At 49.1% G+C, this 19,259-nt stretch overlaps 1 protein-coding gene across 1 annotated transcript; it reads left to right on the top strand.

Moving 5' to 3' along the window:
- The first annotated feature begins 2,475 nt into the window (after positions 1–2,475).
- On the top strand, positions 2,476–17,244 carry thbs3a (thrombospondin 3a). The gene is made up of 23 exons (XM_066721506.1): positions 2,476–2,812; positions 6,438–6,644; positions 6,824–7,077; positions 7,703–7,805; positions 8,217–8,243; positions 8,365–8,447; positions 8,540–8,591; positions 8,796–8,944; positions 9,163–9,303; positions 9,440–9,514; positions 9,636–9,788; positions 9,906–10,016; positions 10,118–10,225; positions 10,432–10,591; positions 10,711–10,829; positions 11,276–11,328; positions 11,617–11,810; positions 12,582–12,760; positions 13,360–13,408; positions 13,529–13,725; positions 14,590–14,762; positions 15,849–15,988; positions 16,543–17,244. Exons 1-23 carry the CDS (start codon positions 2,722–2,724, stop codon positions 16,602–16,604), a joined length of 2,880 nt encoding a protein of 959 aa, XP_066577603.1. The 5' UTR covers positions 2,476–2,721; the 3' UTR covers positions 16,605–17,244.
- The last annotated feature ends 2,015 nt before the right edge of the window (positions 17,245–19,259 follow it).

The raw sequence follows: 19,259 nt of genomic DNA, 5'->3' as shown, positions 1-19,259 counted from the left end.
TGCTCGTTGCGTCGTTTGTATTGATTTGATTGGTTGGTTGATTGATTGATTTTGGTTACGTTTAGTTGAGCTGGGAGAGCACAAATACACAAATCCCAAACTAAACAGACTGCGCACTGCAGCCCCCAAGGGAAGCAGTCCGTGTCCTTCTATCAGCCCCCCACCCCGCCTCTCTCTCTCTCTCTCTCTCTCTCTCTCTCTCTCTCTCTCTGATAATACCCTTACAACTGGTATCTGAAAACTCAAGACAGCCGCCGTTAGCTATTACGCGGCGAGTCAGGAATTTAGCACTTGGCGGCTGCTGTTCACATTTAACCACGGCGAAAGTCGAGTAAAATAAATAAATAAATGAAAATAATTGACATCACTGTAATGAGCCCACCCTGTGATGAAATGTAACCCTCTTGTCTTGTAACGTCCTCTCGTGGGACGTGTTTAATGATCCCGCAAGAAAGAAAGAAAAAAAAACGAATCTTGGCCTGCATTCCTGTTTAAAAAACAACTGCTAGTTGCTATTGTCCTGTTTTTTCCATAGTTTCAGATACTACTGAATCAAAAAAATGTGTTGCATTAAGAGGCGAAGTACATGTACTTCTGTGAGAACATCAAAACGTTATTAATTCGTTCTGAAAGTTGATTGACGTCGTGTTGTTGTTCGATCACATTTTCCTTTTATTTGTATATATATATATATATATATATATATATATATATATATATATATATATATATTCAAGTCTGATATATATAAATCAGACTTTAGGCCCAGACATGGACATTAAACAGAGAGAGGGAAGTATTGGAGAGACATCGCTCCATTCACAATCCCGTTCATTAAGGGAGGTATTTCATACGGTGTTAATACAGTATTTACAAGTTCTCCGTAAGCCAACTTTCTGCAGTCAATAAATAAATTAGTCAAATAAAAAAACTTTTGAGAATTGAAAAAAAAAAATTCCTCATCACCTGGTCTTGTTCAACTCGGTTACCACGGCAACCGAGAGTAATAAAAAGTAAACATTTCCTCGCCTGGCACTGAGGATGAAGTGGTGTGTCTGTGGGGCCCGCAGAAAGTCCAGGGTAGACAGGAGAGGGGAGTTTAATACGAGTTCAGTGACAGCATTTGAACAAATATATTTACAGTGCCAGACACCCAGCAATGCCTGGAGCCTCCTCCCTTTCGTGCTTGGTGTTGTGTAGACCTTTTTTATGAAAACATTTTTTTTTAATTGATCATTTGTTTCTTTGTTGTGAAGGGATCTATTTATCTATCTATATGTATCAATATATCATTTTTATTTTTTTATTTGTTAAGATTCTGTATGTATTTTTTAAAAGATACTGAGATAGTGGGTAGTGGTGGTAATCACATTCTTCTAAAGGATATTTAGTCTCTGTGTTAACTTTCGATTTTTGATAATTTTGGTGTAAATTAACGTAAAGTCCACTTACATTCTGTTCCTGGAAAGAGACTCTGCCCACTTTGTGCCCGCATGTTTTGTCGGTTGCTGTAAGGTCATGTAGGGGTCAGAGGGCCTATTACCCCTGACAGTCACTGTATCTACAGGTAGGATTTATCATCAGGGTTGCAAGACACCTTAATCTTAATCTTAAATTCCCCCTATTGGTGAAAACACATTTCCCCATTTTCAGCTGTTTTCAGCTATTGTCCCTCATGCAGTACTGTGCGGAGGTGGGTGCTATTGCATTTATAGAACCTAATTAAAGCCAAAAAAAATCATAAATCCATTTGAAAATAATTTCCCCTCATATAATTCCCCATGCAACCTTTCCCCTCTTTTTTAATGAAATGATTTAGTATTGTTTCAACTTCGTACTTTTGATTACATTGTCTATTTATGGAGGCGTGGTAATACAATAGTCTTTTATTGTTATAGTTACAATAGCATTTTGTAGCCTTTGATCTAGTTGTTTTAATGTGGAATTTTTAAAATTTAAACCTCCCACTGCGATTCCATACCAGTTTGGACCAGACCTGAAATGGACCTGTGTGAACAGACCGAATCAACGTTCCAGAATGACCCCGCTACGTCACAGCTCGCCAGACTAAAGCGGGGAATTACAATTGTACTTAGGAGAGGAAAAGCCATAATACAAATCCATCTATTTACACATGCTCTGTTATATTATGCGCCCCGCCTCTGGCCACCTATCAAAATAAGTTTAAAGAGAAAATAGTTCGCTACTGGGACCCTTGTGTCTTCAGAGAGTTTGTTGGTCAGGATGGAGTAAACAGATTGACACGTCTTAGGATCTTCCTTGAGTAAATAACAAAAAAAAAAAAAAAAAAAAAACGAATAAGAAAGAATTAAAGAAATGTATTTTTACCAGGATAGTAAGATTACACATCACGACTCACTTAAACTCTCTCTCTCTCTGTATATACGCGTCTCTCTCTCCCTCTCGGCGTGTGTGTATGAGAGAGAGAGAGAGAGAGAGAGAGAGAGAGAGAGAGAGAGAGAGAGAGAGAGAGAGACGCACAGGACCAGCTCGTCTGGACACTGGAGACAAGGCTGCTTGATCGGCTCGGGGGCTGAACCTTAACTGCGGGTCAGCATAAGAAAGGCTGCACAACTTCTGTAACACAGCCGGACTCCTTGACGGGACCCTATCTTATTTTTTTGTATAGCTATATATATATATTATTTATTATTATTATTATTACATATTGGTAGACGCGACACGCAGAATCCTTGGACCATGGGGACGAGTCGCTACATTCAGATACTACTTGCCCTGTCAGTCCTGCTGGAAACCGGATTCGCCGACACGGACATACAGGATATGCAAGGTATGTAATTCAACTTTGTCCGGTGTTGCTGCGCTCGGTCTGAGGCGCTGAACTGTCCGTCGCGACTTGCACGCCCGTATACAACAGTGAAGCCTGTATTTCTCACGCAGAGAGACGCATCAGCCCCTCTGCTCTCGCAACACATACAGTAGCCTGAGGACCGTTTTGATTTGTAATATTTCTTACACATAATATCCCTAACCGCATGGAGTCTCAGATTCCTCAGATTGGGCTTTTCCAGATGTTTTTTTTCCCCCTTTCTCGTTAATAAAATACATAGGCTATTGAACCAATACATCAACACACTCATTCAAATGTTTTTTTTTTTCTGTCTTGGGCACAGTTCTCTACATTCCTTTAAAACAGTATTGTTACTGTTATAACTACTGTTATGAATGTATGAATGTGAGCAGGAGGTGAATGCAGGTATTCAGATGTGTGTATGTTGGGGGGGGGGGGGGTGTGACACACTTTCTATTTTGTCCACGGAACCCAGCGCATCCCCTTGGGATTCAGTGTGAGAGGCGCTTTACAGAGTGTTATTATTGACAACCCCCCCCCCGCCCCACGGTTTTGAAGTCCGCCTTTCCCAAAACTACCACCGGCGTGTCACTTTTACACCTGCATTGTTACCAAACCGAAACGACAACAACAAAACGCAAAGCTAGTGTTAAGAGTCACCAAGATCACAGTATATAGCGCCCAGTATATATGCCTTTTCAACAGCCGGGGACCACGCTTCCCCTTACAAAGCGTAACTTAATGTGAAGTCTGACATAATACAACAGCACGCTTATTGGGAGGGTGTTTGCTAGTGGTACTCAGTGGTACTCACAGCAACAAGGAGAACACAGACCCAAACGCAGTCTAATGCTGTTTAAGGCTTAAGTGCATTGTGTAACCAGAATATGGGCCCTGAACCAATTGACTTGCGGGGAAAATAAAGCTCAGCACACAGATGAATGCAGGGACATAGGTTTTGTTCAGAATTGGGGGGGATTCCCTATGCCTATGGAGCCGGGCATACATAACTTGAGGGGGGCAATTTAATATCCCCCCCCCCCCCTTAAACCTATGCCTATGGGTAATAATAATAATAATAATAATAATAATAATAATAATAATAATAATAATTATTATTATTATTATTATTATTATTGCACTTATGTAGTGCTTTATCTAGACATCCAAAGCACTTTACATTTTAGGGGGTCCCACCTCCACCACCACAAATGTATAGCACCCACCTGGATGAATACGTTGGCACTAGTAGTGTTGGGAACAGGAACAATCAGCAAAGAAAAAATGATATTACTGTAGCAAACAGAGCAACCCAGGGCCAGCACAGAGAGACTTGGATGGATCAGTGTTCTCTGGCTTTAGAGCTTGAAGATTATAAAAAGCGTATTTCATCTCGATCTCAATTTAATGTAAGACTGGTATCTGAATGACGTGGGCCGCCCTGCTGAGATACGATGCCCACACTGCTTAGCAAATACATCTAGGATAGCCGTAATTGGTAATTGGTTGGTAGACAGTGCTGACTGTGGTGTCAGTTGCTTGTCTGTCACTGTAATATTTGGCTGATTCAATGGCATCTTAAGGCTGTATATATTTTATATAGATATTTTCCGCTGTGGCTTTTGTAAGTGTGTAGCTCCTCGCTCTTGGAAGGACACCTATCAGAATCCCTCCCCCCCCCATCCCCCACACCACTTGAGACACAACTGTCTTCTGTCTTTGCTCATTCGGCCCACGTGTCTCCGTGCAAATGTTCGAACATTTGGTTATTAAAATTCTCTCTCCGCGATAAGCCCCGAAAGGAGATTGCCTTTTCTACTCTGGGACAGTAAGCCATTGACATTGCCTCTGCTGTCTGGAGAACTGTAATGTACTGACTGTTAAAAGAGCATTGTAGAGAGGGTGGTCACACACGGACAGCACAAAGCACACAAGAAGAGATACACTGATGCACCTACCAAATGTCTTCTTCAAAAAAATAACAAGTTAGAGAATGAACTCACACTTCCAGACTTTTTCTTATTTTTTTCTCATGATAAAGATGATTATTGCTTAGTAATGCTTAAGAGTCAACCCAACTCAAACAGACAGGAAATTACCTACTAAGACTGTCACATGGACCCTCACCTGCCACTTTTCCTGCCAAGGCTTTCTGGGGGGCACGGGTGGTGATTAGGTCGGTAGGGGGGCCCAGAGAACAGTATGTTGGCAAAACTGGGCAGGTCGGTGGGGCACAGAGACTGTCACACTTCAGAGTGGCTTATACAACAGAGGTAATACACCCACTCTTGTAAGTGGACAGTAGGAGACTGGCGGTGACCGTCAGTAGGAAGGTGAGAATCTGTGGGCGATAGTTCAAAGGTCAAGGCCTGCCGAATTAATAAAATGCACACACTGGTTATTATTATTATGTCTCTGTCTGTCTCTCTCTCTCCTGTTCTCTGACAGGGTGCCTGACTGCACCTTAGGGGGGGTGAGGGGGGGGGAGAGGGAGAGTGAGAGGAGGAGAAGGAGATGAAGACATAAGTGAAGAAGCTGGGAGGGGGGGAGAGAGAGAGAGAGAGGGAGAGTGAGAAGGAGATGAAGGCATAGGTGAGGAGAGAGAGATAACGGGAGAGGTACGGTGTGCAGTGTTTGCAGTGTGGTATTGTAGTTGAAATTGAACTATGACCCCCTCAGATGAGCTCTGTGTTCACACACCTTGAATGACATTTGCATCCCATCTCGGTAGCATAATCTCTTCTTTTCTTCTTTCTTTTTCTCCCTGCCTATCTCTCTCTCTCTCTCTCTCTCTCTCTCTCTCTCTCTCTCTCTTTGCACATCATTTGCAGACCTATCTCTTTCTCAGCCCTATCTCTGACTCTGTTTTTCAGCTCACAATTGCAGGAGGGTACTGCTGTACTGTACTAGCCTGGCCTAGAGTATACTGTACTGGACTGCACTGGCCTAGAGTATCCTGTAATGGACTGACCTGGAGTACACTGCACTGGACTGCACTGGCCTGTAGTATGCTGTATTGTACTGGACTGGCCTGGAGTATACTGTACTGGACAGCACTGGCCTAGAGTATACTGTACTGCATGGTCTATAGTATACTGAACTATACTGGCCTAGAGTATATTGTACCGGACTGGACTAGCCTGGAGTATACTGTACTGGACAGAACTGGGCTCCAGTATACTGCACTGGCCTAGAGTATACTGCACTGGACTGGCCTGGCCTGGCCTGGAGTGTACTGTACTGGGTCTAATTGTGATGTGTGCTATACAACTATACAATCCTGGACTGGACTGTAGTGTACTACAACTGCACTACACTACAATACAACGACACTACAACTACACTACACGACATTACAACTGCACTACACTACAATACACTACACTGTCTGACTGTCAGTCAGTCTCTCTGCCTGTCTCTATCTATCTCTGTCTGTCTCTCTGCTCTGTCAGTCAGCCAGTATCCCAGCATCCTCGAAGACACCCCCATCACCAGTGGCGTGCACTCAAGTGTCTTCCCATGTATGTAGCTCATTCTGTTTCCGTTTCCTTTTGTGTAAACTGTACCCTCACTTTCTGCCCCGTCCCTGGTCCCTCCTCACCAGTGATTGACATGCTGGCCCTCCAGGACGCGCGGCAGAGCTCGGCGGCGGTGGAGAAGGTTGCTGCGGCGATGGGCACAGTGAGCGACATCTACGTCGCTTCCACCTTTCGCCTCCCACCCAAGCTGGGGGGGGTCCTGCTGGGGCTGTACAACAAGCAGGACAACACCAAGTACCTGGAGCTGGCCATCATGGGCAAGATCAACAAAGGTACTGGGACAGAGGGAGGAGGAGGAGGAGGAGAGGGAGGGAGGGAGGGGTGGGGGAGAGGAGAGGAAGAGGCGAGGAGGTGGAGGAGAGAGACAGAGATGGAAGAGGGGGTAGAAGAGGAGACGGTGGTGAGAGGTTCAATAATTGTATTCTTCTTTCCCTTTGCTCTCTCTCCCCAGCTCTGGTGCGGTATGTGCGCGAGGACGGGAAGCTGCACACGGTCAACCTGCAGAATGCCAACCTGGCGGACGGGCGCGCCCACTCCCTCATCCTGCGCGTGGGGGGCCTGCGCCGTGGCCACCTGGCCATGGAGATGTACGTGGACTGCCGATTGGCCGACTCCAGCCAAGGCCTTCCCGGATTGGTCAAGCTGCCAGCGGAAGCAGAGGCTGTGGAGATTCGCCATGGCTACAAGGCCTACGCCCGGCTGCAGGTGAGAGAGAGTGTGTGTGTATGAGTGTTGTAGTACTCAGTGTGTGTGTGTGTGTGTCACAGTGCTCGGTGTGTGTGTGTGTGTGTGTATGTGTTTCAGTGCTCAGTATGTGTGTGTGTGTGTCACAGTGCTCAGTATGTGTGTGTGTGTTTGTCACAGTGCTCAGTGCTCAGTGTGTGTGTGTGTTTCAGTGCTCAGTGCTCAGTGTGTGTGTGTGTTTCAGTGCTCAGTGCTCAGTGTGTGTGTGTTTCAGTGCTCAGTGTGTGTGTGTTTCAGTGCTCAGTATGTGTGTGTGTGTCACAGTGCTCAGTATGTGTGTGTGTTGCAGTGCTCAGTGTGTGTGTGTGTGTGTGTGTGTGTGTGTCGCAGTGCTCAGTGTGTGTGTGTTTCAGTGCTCAGTGTGTGTGTGTGTGTGTGTGTGTGTGTGTGTGTGTGTCGCAGTGCTTAGTGTGTGTGTGTGTGTGTGTGTGTGTGTATGTGTCGCAGTGCTCAGTGTGTGTGTGTGTGTGTCGCAGTGCTCATGTGTGTGTGTGTGTGTGTGTGTGTGTGTGTGTGTGTGTCACAGTGCTCAGTGTGCATATGTGTGTGTCGCAGTACTCAATGAGTGTGTGTGTGTGTTTTACAGGGGGCTGTGGAGACGCTAAAGCTGGCCCTGGGGGGCACGGTGGCCAGGGTGGGCGTCCTCACTGACTGCCCTTTCCAAGGGGACTCCTTCCAACACAACACAGGTTCACACCCTGCCCTGCCTCCTGTCTCCTCTCTTTTCATTTTTCTGTCCCCCCCCCAGCAGAATGCATGAAACCTCAATCCCAGTATTAATGAACTTTATTAACTATTTATTACCACAAAGGGAAGTAATTGGTTTTCCGATCCAACTGCAAAGGCCTGCTGGCTGCTTCCTGACTGCTGTGTGCATCTGTCTCTAGTCTAGTGAAAAATGAACACTGTTAATAACTGCGCTGTGATTGGTCTGCTATGTTTGGCTAGCTTCTACTGCCCTCTAGATGAATACAGGTGACATTGCATCTCCTGTAGTTGAAGCCACAGTTCATGTGGTGGTGGCTGCTTATTAAGGCACTAACTAGTGATGGTTGTGAAGATGAAGCTAATGATAATAATTCGTTTTTTTCTGTTTTTAGTTAACGGGGGTCTGAACTCCATTCTGGGTGAGTCTTGTTTGTATCTCTTGTCTGTCTGTCTTTTTGCATATGCTAGTATAACTCTCTGTGTCTGACTGTGCATCTGTGTGCTGCTAACCGCCTGTGGCCTGGGTGTCCTTTTTGTCAGGTGACCACATGAAGGCCCTGGTTGGTCAGCTACTGCTTTTCAACCAGATCCTGGGAGAGCTGAGGGAAGACATCCGAGAGCAGGTAAGGGAGAGAGAGAGAGGGAGAGAGGGGTGTGCCAGTCTTGCCTGGGTATGACTGTGTCCACTGTGCTTAAAGTGTGTCTCTCTCCACAGGTGAAGGAGATGTCCCTAATCAGAAACACCATCCTGGAGTGCCAAGTGTGCGGTAAGGCTGAGCTCCACCCTCCCTCTCTCTCCTCTCTCCTCCTCTTCCTCTCTCCCCTCTCTCTTACACAGGGATCACACATAAACAGGAGGATAGAGACACACAGAGAATCACTAAATACATAATACTAAAATACCAAAGTCCTCTCTCTCTCTCTCTCTCACTCACTCTTTCTTCTCCCTCCCTCTCCCTCCCTTTCCCCAGGTTTCCACGAGCCCCGCTCTCGCTGCTCCCCCAACCCGTGCTACAAGGGGGTTCCCTGCATGGAGTCATACGAGTACCCAGGGTACCGCTGTGGGCCCTGCCCCCCTGGCACCTTGGGCAACGGCACGCACTGCCAGGACATCGATGAGGTGCCCACCCCTGTATCATGCATGCCCGCCACAAACTGAGCCCCTGCACACAGACTAGAGCCTGTATCCTGCTGCACTCCTGCCACAAACTGAGCCCCTGCACACACACTGAGGCCTGCTTAATACTGCATTCCTGCCATATACTGAGTTCCATGAGTTCTGTTGCAAAAAATACAACTCTCTCTCTCTCTCTTTCTCTCTCTCTATCTGTCTCTCAGTGCTCGGAGGCCCAGCCGTGTTTCTCTGCACTGGGGTGTGTGAACACGCCGGGGGGGTTCCGCTGTGAGCCCTGCCCTCCGGGGTACTGGGGACCCCCTCTCAGTGGCACCGGCCTGGATTTCGCCAAGAGCCACAGACAGGTGTGGACAGAACAGGACAGGACAGGACAGACACACGGACACACACAGACACGGACAAGACAGCACGGACACACAGTCATCACAGCAGATAAATCCTGTGCAATCGCTCTCTCTCTCTCTGTCCTTCTCTCTACAGGAGTGTGCGGACATCGATGAGTGCCTGCAGGGCAGCAGTGCCTGTGTGCCCAACTCTGTGTGCACCAACACCATGGTGAGAGAACACTACCACTGCCAACCACCTCGCCCTGCCCACAATGCCCCCCACTGGCCTTACCCCAACCACACACACCAGTAATGCCAGCCCCCTCTCTCTCCCTCTCTCCCAACCCCAGGGCTCCTTCCGCTGTGGTCAATGTAAGCAGGGCTTCGTGGGTAATCAGACTGCGGGCTGCTTCCCCCGCAAGTCCTGCAGCACCTTGACCTTTAACCCGTGTGACGTCAATGCCCACTGCGTCATCGAGAGGAGCGGGGAGGTGACCTGCGCTGTGAGTCCTGCTGTTTTTAGCATCGGTATCAATATCAGTTATCATTATTTTTCCTCTCTCTTGGTTTCGTTAATCCTCTCCCTCTCTTTTTCTCTCTTTCTTCTTCCTCTCGTTCAGTGTAATGTGGGCTGGGCAGGCAATGGGCACACCTGTGGTCCTGACACTGATATTGACGGCTATCCCGACCAATCGCTGCCCTGCATTGACAACCACAAGAACTGCAAGCAGGTCAGAAAACACCTACTGCACTGAACAGAGTCGCACTGTGGCAGATCGTTCGTTGTTGTTGTTAATGTGTTCTCTCCTGCTTTTCCTTCTCTCTCTCACAGGATAACTGTTTGCTAACCCCAAACTCCGGCCAAGAGGACGCTGACAATGACGGCATCGGAGACCAGTGTGACGAGGACGCTGACGGCGATGGCATCAAGAACGTGGAGGTCTGTGTGTGTGTGTGTGTGTGTGTGTCTGTGTGTGTGTGTGTGTGTGTCTGTCTGTCTGTCTGTCTGTGTCTGTCTGTTTGTGTATGTCTGTCTGTCTCTCTCTCTGATTCCAGTGATCTCTCTGATTCTGTCTGACTCTTTCCCTCTCTCCCTCTCCCTCCTTCTCCCTCCCTTTCTGCCCATCTCTGCCTCTATCTCTGCAGGATAATTGTCGCCTCGTCCCCAACAAGGACCAGCAGAACTCAGACACAGACTCCTTTGGAGATGCCTGTGACAACTGTCCCAATGTCCCCAACATTGACCAGCGCGATACGGACAACAACGGCGAGGGAGACTCCTGCGACAACGACATAGATGGGGATGGTAAGCCAGATGACCAGAACATGGCCCTGGTTTTTCATGGACCATCCTGGGCAGTTTGACTCCTTCACGTTGGCCCAAGCTGCCCTCATGCATGCTCCCTCTGTCCTTGTCTCCTGCAGGCATCCCTAATGTCCTGGACAACTGTCCCAAAGTCCCCAACCCGCTGCAAACAGACCGGGATGGAGACGGAGTGGGGGACGCTTGTGACAGCTGTCCCGAGATCAGCAACCCCACGCAGGTCTGAGCCGCAGTACATGCAAACACACACGTTCTCCCCTCTCCACACAGGGCTCATGGGATATAGGGGACTCGTAGGACTCAAGAACAGGGAATGGTAAAACAGACTAGTAATCAGGTTTATGTGAGAGACTCATTAACTCATAAGACTGCATAGGAAGGTCATAGGAAACTCATAGCAGTCTTAGGAGACTTACAGGACTAATGGGACTAATGGGACTTCTAAGACTTAAAGTGCAATGTATAGGACTTGTAAAATTCACAGGAAAAAGTCTAGGACAATGAAAAAACAATCTTATAGGACTTAAGTGAAATGCATACAACTCATAGGAAAGTCACAGGACGTAGAGGAAAACTCTCAGGACACAGGTGTAATGTTGAGTGATAAGATAGCGACAAGACCTATGATCTTTAACCTTTGCCCTCTCTGGCCCCTCCCCCCGGCAGACGGACATCGACAACGACCTGGTGGGAGACGTGTGCGACACCAACCAGGACTTGTGAGTCTCTGAACTTTGACCCTGTGACCCCATGACCCCTGACCCCCATCCCCTTATCTCAGGTCAGGACCCTGTGTGGAGTGCCAGGCCCAGATGCCACACTGTGCCCGTGTCCGGCAGTGTGTGTCTCCCGCCAGCAGGGGGCGCCTGTCTGATATTCTACAGGATTACATCTAACAGGGGAAGAAACAAATCGCTCTTTGATTAACTCTCTAATTTTCCCCATCTCCTTCACTACCTTTCTCCCTCTCTCTCTCTCTCTCTCTCTCTCTCTCTCTCTCTCTCCAGCGATGGGGACGGGCTGCAGGACACCCGGGATAACTGTCCCGAGATTCCCAACAGCTCCCAGCTGGACTCGGACAACGACGGCATCGGGGATGACTGCGACGATGATGACGACAATGACGGCATCCCCGACGAGAGCGCCCCCGGGCCCGACAACTGCCGGCTCATCGCCAACCCCAATCAGAAGGACTCGGACGGTAGGCCATGCATATATACAGTATACTTAAATATACATATTGCTCTATGTACGCTGAACACAAATAGAAACGCAACATGCAACGATTTCAAAGCTTTTACTGAGTTACAGTTCATATGAGGACATTTTTCGATTTAAATACATTCATTAGGCCCTAATCTATGGATTTCAAGCCTGGGGTTTTGAGGGAGTGTGTTATTGGCTGCTGACTGCAGGAATGGCCACCAGAGCTGCAGTCCGGTCCAGACCCTGGCAAGGACGAGGAGCCGCAGATGAACTTCCCTGAGACGGGTTCGGACAGTTTGTGCAGACATTAGGGTTGTGCAGACCCACAGATTCATCAGCTGTCCGGGTGGCCGGTCTCAGACAATCCCGCAGGTGAAGAAGCCGGATTTGGAGTCCTGGTCTGGCCTGGATACACGTGGTCTGCGGCTGTGAGGCTGGTTGGACGTACTGCCAAACTCTATAAAGCAACATTGGAGGCGGCAGAGAAATGACCATTCAATTCTCTGGCATCAGTTCCAGTGGCCATTCCTGCAGTCAGCAGCCAACTGCACACTCCCTCAAAACGTGGGACATTTGTGGCATCGTGAATTGTGTGACAAAACTGCACATTTGTCTAGCTGGATCATTGTTTCTCAGTCCTCTCTCTCTCTCTCTCTCTCTCTCTCTCTCTCTCTCTCCTTCTCCCTCCCCCTCTATCCTCCTCCTTCCCCCTCTCTCCCCCCCTTTCCCTCTCTCACTTCCTCTCTCGCTCCTGTTCTCTCTGTAGGTAACGGGGTGGGCGACGTGTGTGAGAACGACTTTGACAACGACACGGTGATGGACGAGGTTGACGTGTGTCCGGAGAGCGCAGAGGTCACGCTGACAGACTTCAGAGCCTATCAGACGGTCATCCTGGACCCCGAGGGCGATGCCCAGATCGACCCCAACTGGGTGGTGCTCAACCAGGTCTGTGTCGCTGCGGTGAAACGAGGGGAGCGGACTCAGCCAGGCTGTCTGAGCTGTGTCTGCCTGCGTGAGGACACGGCTCTCCTGTCTGTCTGTCTGTCTGTCTGTCTGTCTGTCTGTCTGTTCTCCACTGTATTAAATTGCTCTGTCTGTCTTTGTCTGTTGTCCACTGTATTCAATTACTCTGTCTGTCTGTTCTCCACTGTATTCAATTGCTCTGTGCCAGATATAGATATACATATTTAAGGTTTAATTTAATTTAGCCTACATCTGCACTGACAACATGCATTCAGATCGTAGGCGACACTGACCTGTGGAAGTGTCTTTGAGCTGGTAACTTGCTATCAAAAGTTAAACAGAGACATTATTTGATTGCTACTGTAAGTGCGGTGTGCCAGCCTGTGCCGATGGAGGTATTTCACAAATGTATGGAGTTATTTGTTTCACACTTTTGCTTATTTACCCAGTGTAAGCAGTGTGACTTGACTGGGACCATTTTGTTTGTTTGCTGGATTGGGGTTTGAGCTGGCAAACGGGTTAAGAATTAAACTCTACTGGAGCTACTGATTAAATTGCTTTGTCTGTCTGTCTGTCTGTAGGGCATGGAGATCGTCCAGACCATGAACAGTGACCCTGGGCTGGCTGTGGGTAGGTGACCCTCACTGACATCCCTGTCCCTCTGTCCTGCACCCGTCCTGTCAGGCCTGTACCTGTCGTCTGTGTCTCTCTCTCCCTGTCTAACCCTCTCTCCCCTCCTCTCGCTCCCAGGCTACACAGCCTTCAACGGCGTGGACTTCGAGGGCACCTTCCACATCAACACAGTGACGGACGACGACTACGCCGGCTTCATCTTCGGCTACCAGGACTCATCCAGCTTCTACGTGGTGATGTGGAAGCAGACGGAGCAGACCTACTGGCAGAATGTGCCCTTCAGGGCCGTGGCCGAGCCTGGGCTGCAGCTCAAGGTGGCCGACTGACGGGACAGACCGGGCCTGCGACACTGGACAATCTCCTTATTATTATTATTACATTTTTTATCAGACACCCGTATCCGGGGGTGACTTACAACTGTTACAATATATCACATTGTTTTGACATACAGCCTGTTTATACAGCTGAGTTTTTACTGGCACAGTCTAGGCACTGTATCAGGGGTAGAGCAGCAGTGTCCCCCACCTGGGACTGGACCCACAATCCTATGCTCCCGAGTCCAGAGCCCTGACCACGACTCCACTCTGGTATTTTTGTTCCTGTATACCCTGTAAGTAGTCCTGTGCAGTCTGTCAGTATTAACCATTCTCTCACTCCCCTCTCCCTCTCTCCTCCTCTCCCTCTCACCCCCTCTCCCGCTCTCTCCTCCTCTCTCTCTCACCCCCTCTTCCTCTCTCCTCCTCTCCCTCACCCCCCTCTGTCCTCCTCTCTCCCTCCCTGTCTCTCCATCATCTGTCCCCCTCTCCCTCCCCTTCTCCTTTATCTCCATCTCCCTCCCCTCCCCCTCTACCCCATCTCTGTCCTCCTGTCCATCTCCCTCCCCTCTCCCTCTATCTCCCTCTATGTACCTCCCCTCCGCTTTCTCCCCCTCTCCCTCTCCCTCCCTCTGCATCCTCGTCTCTCCCCCATCTCTGTCCTCCTCTGTCCATCTCCCTCCCCTCCCTCCCCTTCTAACTCTCCCCATCTCTATCCTCCTGTCCGTTTCCCTCCCCTTTCTCCCTCAACTTCTCCTCCCTTCCTCTGTCTCCCTCCTTCTCCTCTCTCTCTCCCCCCTTCCCTCTCTACCCTTCTCCTCCCCCTCTCGTCTCTCTCTCTCCCTCCCCCTCTCTCTGCCCCAGGCGGTGAAGTCCCGGACAGGCCCGGGGGAGTTCCTGCGCAACGCCCTGTGGAACACAGGCGACACGACCGGGGAGGTGCGGCTGCTGTGGAAGGACCCACGCAACGTGGGCTGGAGGGACAAGACCTCCTACCGCTGGCAGCTGTCCCACCGCCCACAGGTCGGATACATACGGTATGGCCCGGGATCTGGAGACCACTCTTGAGGGGGCGGGGGAGAACGGTCTCTGTGGAGGGGGGCAGTGTATGGGGAACCAGTCCCCGGGGGTGGACAGTCAGGTGACATAAGGGAAGGGGGAGAGTGGGGAGTGTGTGTGTGTAATGGGGGGGGCAGCGAGAGGGAGAGTGTTCTATTCCCCTCTCCTCTGTTGGGCCCCCCCTGCGCCAGGCCGCCCATTGTCTCCCCGTCGCCATGCCAACCAAAACCCGGGCAGGAATGTTGGCATCTCTGTTCTGCTCTGCGGCCGCAGCTTTCATATGCAGATTCCTGGGAATAGGAGTGGGGGGCCACAGAGAGAGAGAGAGAGGGCACGAGAGAGGGCGAGGGAGAGATAGGAGGGCCAGATGGGAGAGGATGGGGGAAAGGAAGATTTAAGGGAGAGAGAGAGATGGTGGTGGGAGAATGAAGGGAGAGATGGAGGCAAGGCGGGGAAGAGGCAGGGAGAGGGGGAGCTGGGGCGAGAGGAGGAGGAGGGAGCACGGACATGGGAGAGAGGGAAAGAGATGGAGGCTGAGAGAGAGAGGAGGCAGGAGGGAGGTGGAGAGAGAGAGAGAGAGAGAAAGAGAGAGATAGAGAGAGAGAGGTAGTGTGGCGATCTTGTGTTTGGTGTCGGCTGGAGGCGAGACACTGGTGGTGTCCTTCACAAGCTGTGCCTCTTTATCCTCTGTGTTCGGAGAATAAGAGGGGAGGAGGCTGTGGGGGAGCGGGTGGGGGGTCTCTGGAGAGCCAGGCTTCATTCATTCTCCCTCTCTCCCTCTCTCTCTCTCTCGCTTTCTCTCACTGAAAGGCACCTACTTAGTATTCCACTGAAAGTCTCCCTGAATTCTACTAAGTGTGATGCCAGAGGGCCAAAAAAGAGAAAAGGGGGGGAGAGGAGGGAAAATCTCCCCCCACTAAATAAAAGAATCAATTCAAAAACAACTCTCACACCCACAAACACAAACACACACAGTTTCAGTCCTGCTTTTGGCCTATTAAAGACAAAAAAGATCCTGGTATTGGTATTGAATTTTTTTTTTTTTGCTTCCTGTCTCTGTCCAGGGTCAGGCTGTTCGAGGGGCCCGGATTGGTCGCCGACTCGGGTGTGATCATCGACACCTCCATGAGGGGGGGGCGGCTGGGGGTATTCTGCTTCTCCCAGGAGAACATCATCTGGTCCAACCTGCGCTACCGCTGCAACGGTACGCAGCCAGCCAAACAGCCGGGTGCCCGTTAGCTTCGGGCCTGGGGGTCAGAGGTCGGCGGGTCAGGGGTCAAAAGCAGCAGAGTGTGTGTTGAGGATCAGTGGGATGTTAATAAGCACAGGAGCTTTAAGAGGCAAGATTTGAGTGGCATCAATTGAGAGAGGAGAGGTGCGGTGGAGCAATAATTGCCCCACCCCAGGTCAGCTGAGCTACACTCCAGTAGGGCCATCATTCTATTCTATTCTATTTAAAAAGTCTGTCCCCCCCACTTCACTTACTGGTCACATGATGATTGCGGGAAATTAGTAAGCTTCCCTCATTAACAGAAGCCAGGTCAGGTCAGGTCTGCTACGGCAGTCAACAAAGCGACCGTAGCCAGGTGGGGTAACGAAGTAAGAGAGAGAGAGAAGGAAGGAAAGAAAGAAATCCCCCAGATTGCTTCTCATGGTGGCGTCCATTCAGCGGCGTCCCACTTCCTGGCCTGGTCTAGACAGGGCCATCGCTCACTCTTGTCCCATCCTGTCTCTTCCTGCCCCTGTCCCTATCTGCAGACACTGTCCCTGAGGACTTCCAGCCGTTGACAAAGCATCTACAGTTCAATCACAAGCTGTGAGGGGAGACGGGGAGACGGGAGAGTGGGCAGCGGAGGCCCCCTGCAGGACACACGGCAAGGGGGCATAGACTCTAGAGACACCCCCGCCTCCTGCTACCTGTGCTGCTGTGCGGAAACGAGAGAGAGTCTGTGTGTGTGTGTGTGTGTGTGTGTGTATGTGTATGTGTGTGCGTGTGCCTGTGTGTGTGAGAAGGATGTCTTACAGGACTAGGAGTGAGATTGAGAAAGAGAGAGTGAGAGTGAAAGAGATAAACAGACTCCAGTGAAAAGATCCTCTCACACTCTCGATGGACTCTCTGAAAACATCGCCGTTTTATTTTCTGTCATTTGCTTCACAGGAGAAGTTACAATATTACAAAAAACAACAACAACAAAAAAATGTAAGAAACCATATCATTTATAGACACACACTGGGAGTTTTGTAAGGTCAAGACAGTAGCTGATGCGTCCTTCTACGAGGGTGAGTGTGTGTATGTGTGTGTTTTTGTGAGTGTATGGGAGAGACTGTGCGTGGCTGTGTGTGTGAGTGTGAGTGTGTATCTGGGTGTACACGCATTATTGTGTATACAGTATCTGCTTGTGAGTCAATTGTCTGATATTGAAAAAAAAAAATTAAATAAACATGGATAACCACAGGTAACTCTGCCTCCAGAGCCACAGGTTCCTGTCATAAAACCCACTTCCTGATTCCCGATTCCAAAGACCACCAAGTGGCACTGACACAGGACGGATCGTTCCCAAAGCTTTTGGAAACAGACCAGCTTTTGGAACTGGGAATGCTGGGAGTGGGCCCCTGCTGACCCCCACTCCCACTGACTCTGCCCAAGTCCGGTGCCGTCGACTCATCAGGGTGGCGTGGCTAGCAGCGGCCAGGGGCATAGGGGGACATTTGGCATGGGCCCACATTTCCCAGTGGCATCCGGCCAGCTAGCACAGGTTCAACTGGGGACAGACTTGGGGTGGGGGGGAAGTTGTTGCCGAATCCACTATGCAGCCACCCAACACTCACACAATTAGAAGAGTGTAGTGGCGGCGGCGGATTGAGAACAGAAGAATTTGATGATAAAAATACGACTGACTCATTACAAATAATATTTCTTTATTCTAGTATTTTTATTCCTGCAGTCTTTACAAAAATAAACTAATCTGGGTGACTGATGTTTAAACTAATAGTGTAGTCCGCTCTGCTGGGGGACCTGTGGGTTTGACTGGGTTCACAGTCTTTACACTGAACAGGGGCTGAGCTGCTACAAATCTAGACATGAGACGCCACTTCTGCCCCCACCCAAAAAGCAATGAAAGGATATTACTGGGGGGGAAATAATCCCTGTGGAGGAGTCCCGAGGTCAGGGAGGCCGGGACGAGTGCAATATTGGGAGGAGATCGTACAACAGTGCACTGCATCCCACACCTGCCTGGCCCAGGGAGAGCGACTGGAGACAGCAGGGCACGTCGGGATCCGCCCACCCCACCACAGTCACTCACAGTCTCACACACACGGTTTGCAGCTGGGCTGGACCAATAGAGAGAGGTGTCCTGAGGATTTGATTTACTAAGAAAAGAATATAGAAAATAAAGTTTTTTGCAGGCTTAATTAGTCTCACTGGCCCAGGTGGTCCAGGTTGCTCAGTGCGTGCTGATGTAGGGAGACCAAGCTCCTTGTCCGTTTTGCAATGCACCTGCGGTTTTGAATTGCATACTTGCATTGGATGATGAAAAGGATGACAACATAACATAGTGAGAATTGTGGGTCGGTGTTGTCCAGTGTGTCCAGCAGTGCTCAGAAATTAATGGACACAAGTAACGGTATTGTGAAGATTGGTCCAGCTTACTTGTTATTTTGGATCACTTATCCAAGACTGGGGAAAAAATGTGTTGAGGAATAACAAATATATGCAACTAATATATCATTATCCTTTTAGGTACTGTCATATATAAAGTTTATTGCTCACAGCTTTATTTTTCTTCTTTCTGGGTTTGCACCTGTAAGCTTCTGTTTTTTTATATCCCACCTCGGGTGTTAATTACTTAGAAAACAGAGACTATTACAGTCTACCTGCACATATCTGGGCTTTGGGACTGTGATTGCTCAGACTTGTATGTTTTGTGTTGTTGTCGTTTTGTTTGTTTTGGTTTTCATTACGATGATGACCAGGTTCAAATCAGTCCAATGTGTTACGCATCTACCCTGAGCAACTGGCATTCAACACAGATCTGCAAGAACGATACGCCTTGCATTGTGTTGCATGAAATATATACATACAAAATTGGTAGGTACAGTTATAAAGATATCAACTTGAACTTAATTATTCGTTTCGGAGTGCATGACTCCACCAGCAAGAAACACCTACTTCTCTCAATCACATGGCAGCGAGCCGTAATGCCTGGCAGTTCGTTTCTACAAGAAGCAAACGGTCAAATAGTTTAGCAAACTCCATTTACATGCACATTGCGCCAACAAGGCCATGGGAACCCTCACTTCAAGCGTTTGACCCCAGCTAGTTTTTTTTTTTTTTTCAGTTCTCTCTCTCTCTTTTTTTTTAAATCGGAAGTCCATTAGAAAACGTGTTTTGTGTCTAATCTCCTCGCCCTCGCCTGTGAAAGGCCAGGCATGAGCTAATGAATGACCGAGCGACATGGCACGGTCGTCAGGGC

Source organism: Amia ocellicauda, chromosome 14, assembly GCF_036373705.1.
Source record: "Amia ocellicauda isolate fAmiCal2 chromosome 14, fAmiCal2.hap1, whole genome shotgun sequence".
Lineage (NCBI taxonomy): Eukaryota > Metazoa > Chordata > Actinopteri > Amiiformes > Amiidae > Amia > Amia ocellicauda.
This window is presented reverse-complemented; position numbering and strand designations above follow the sequence as displayed.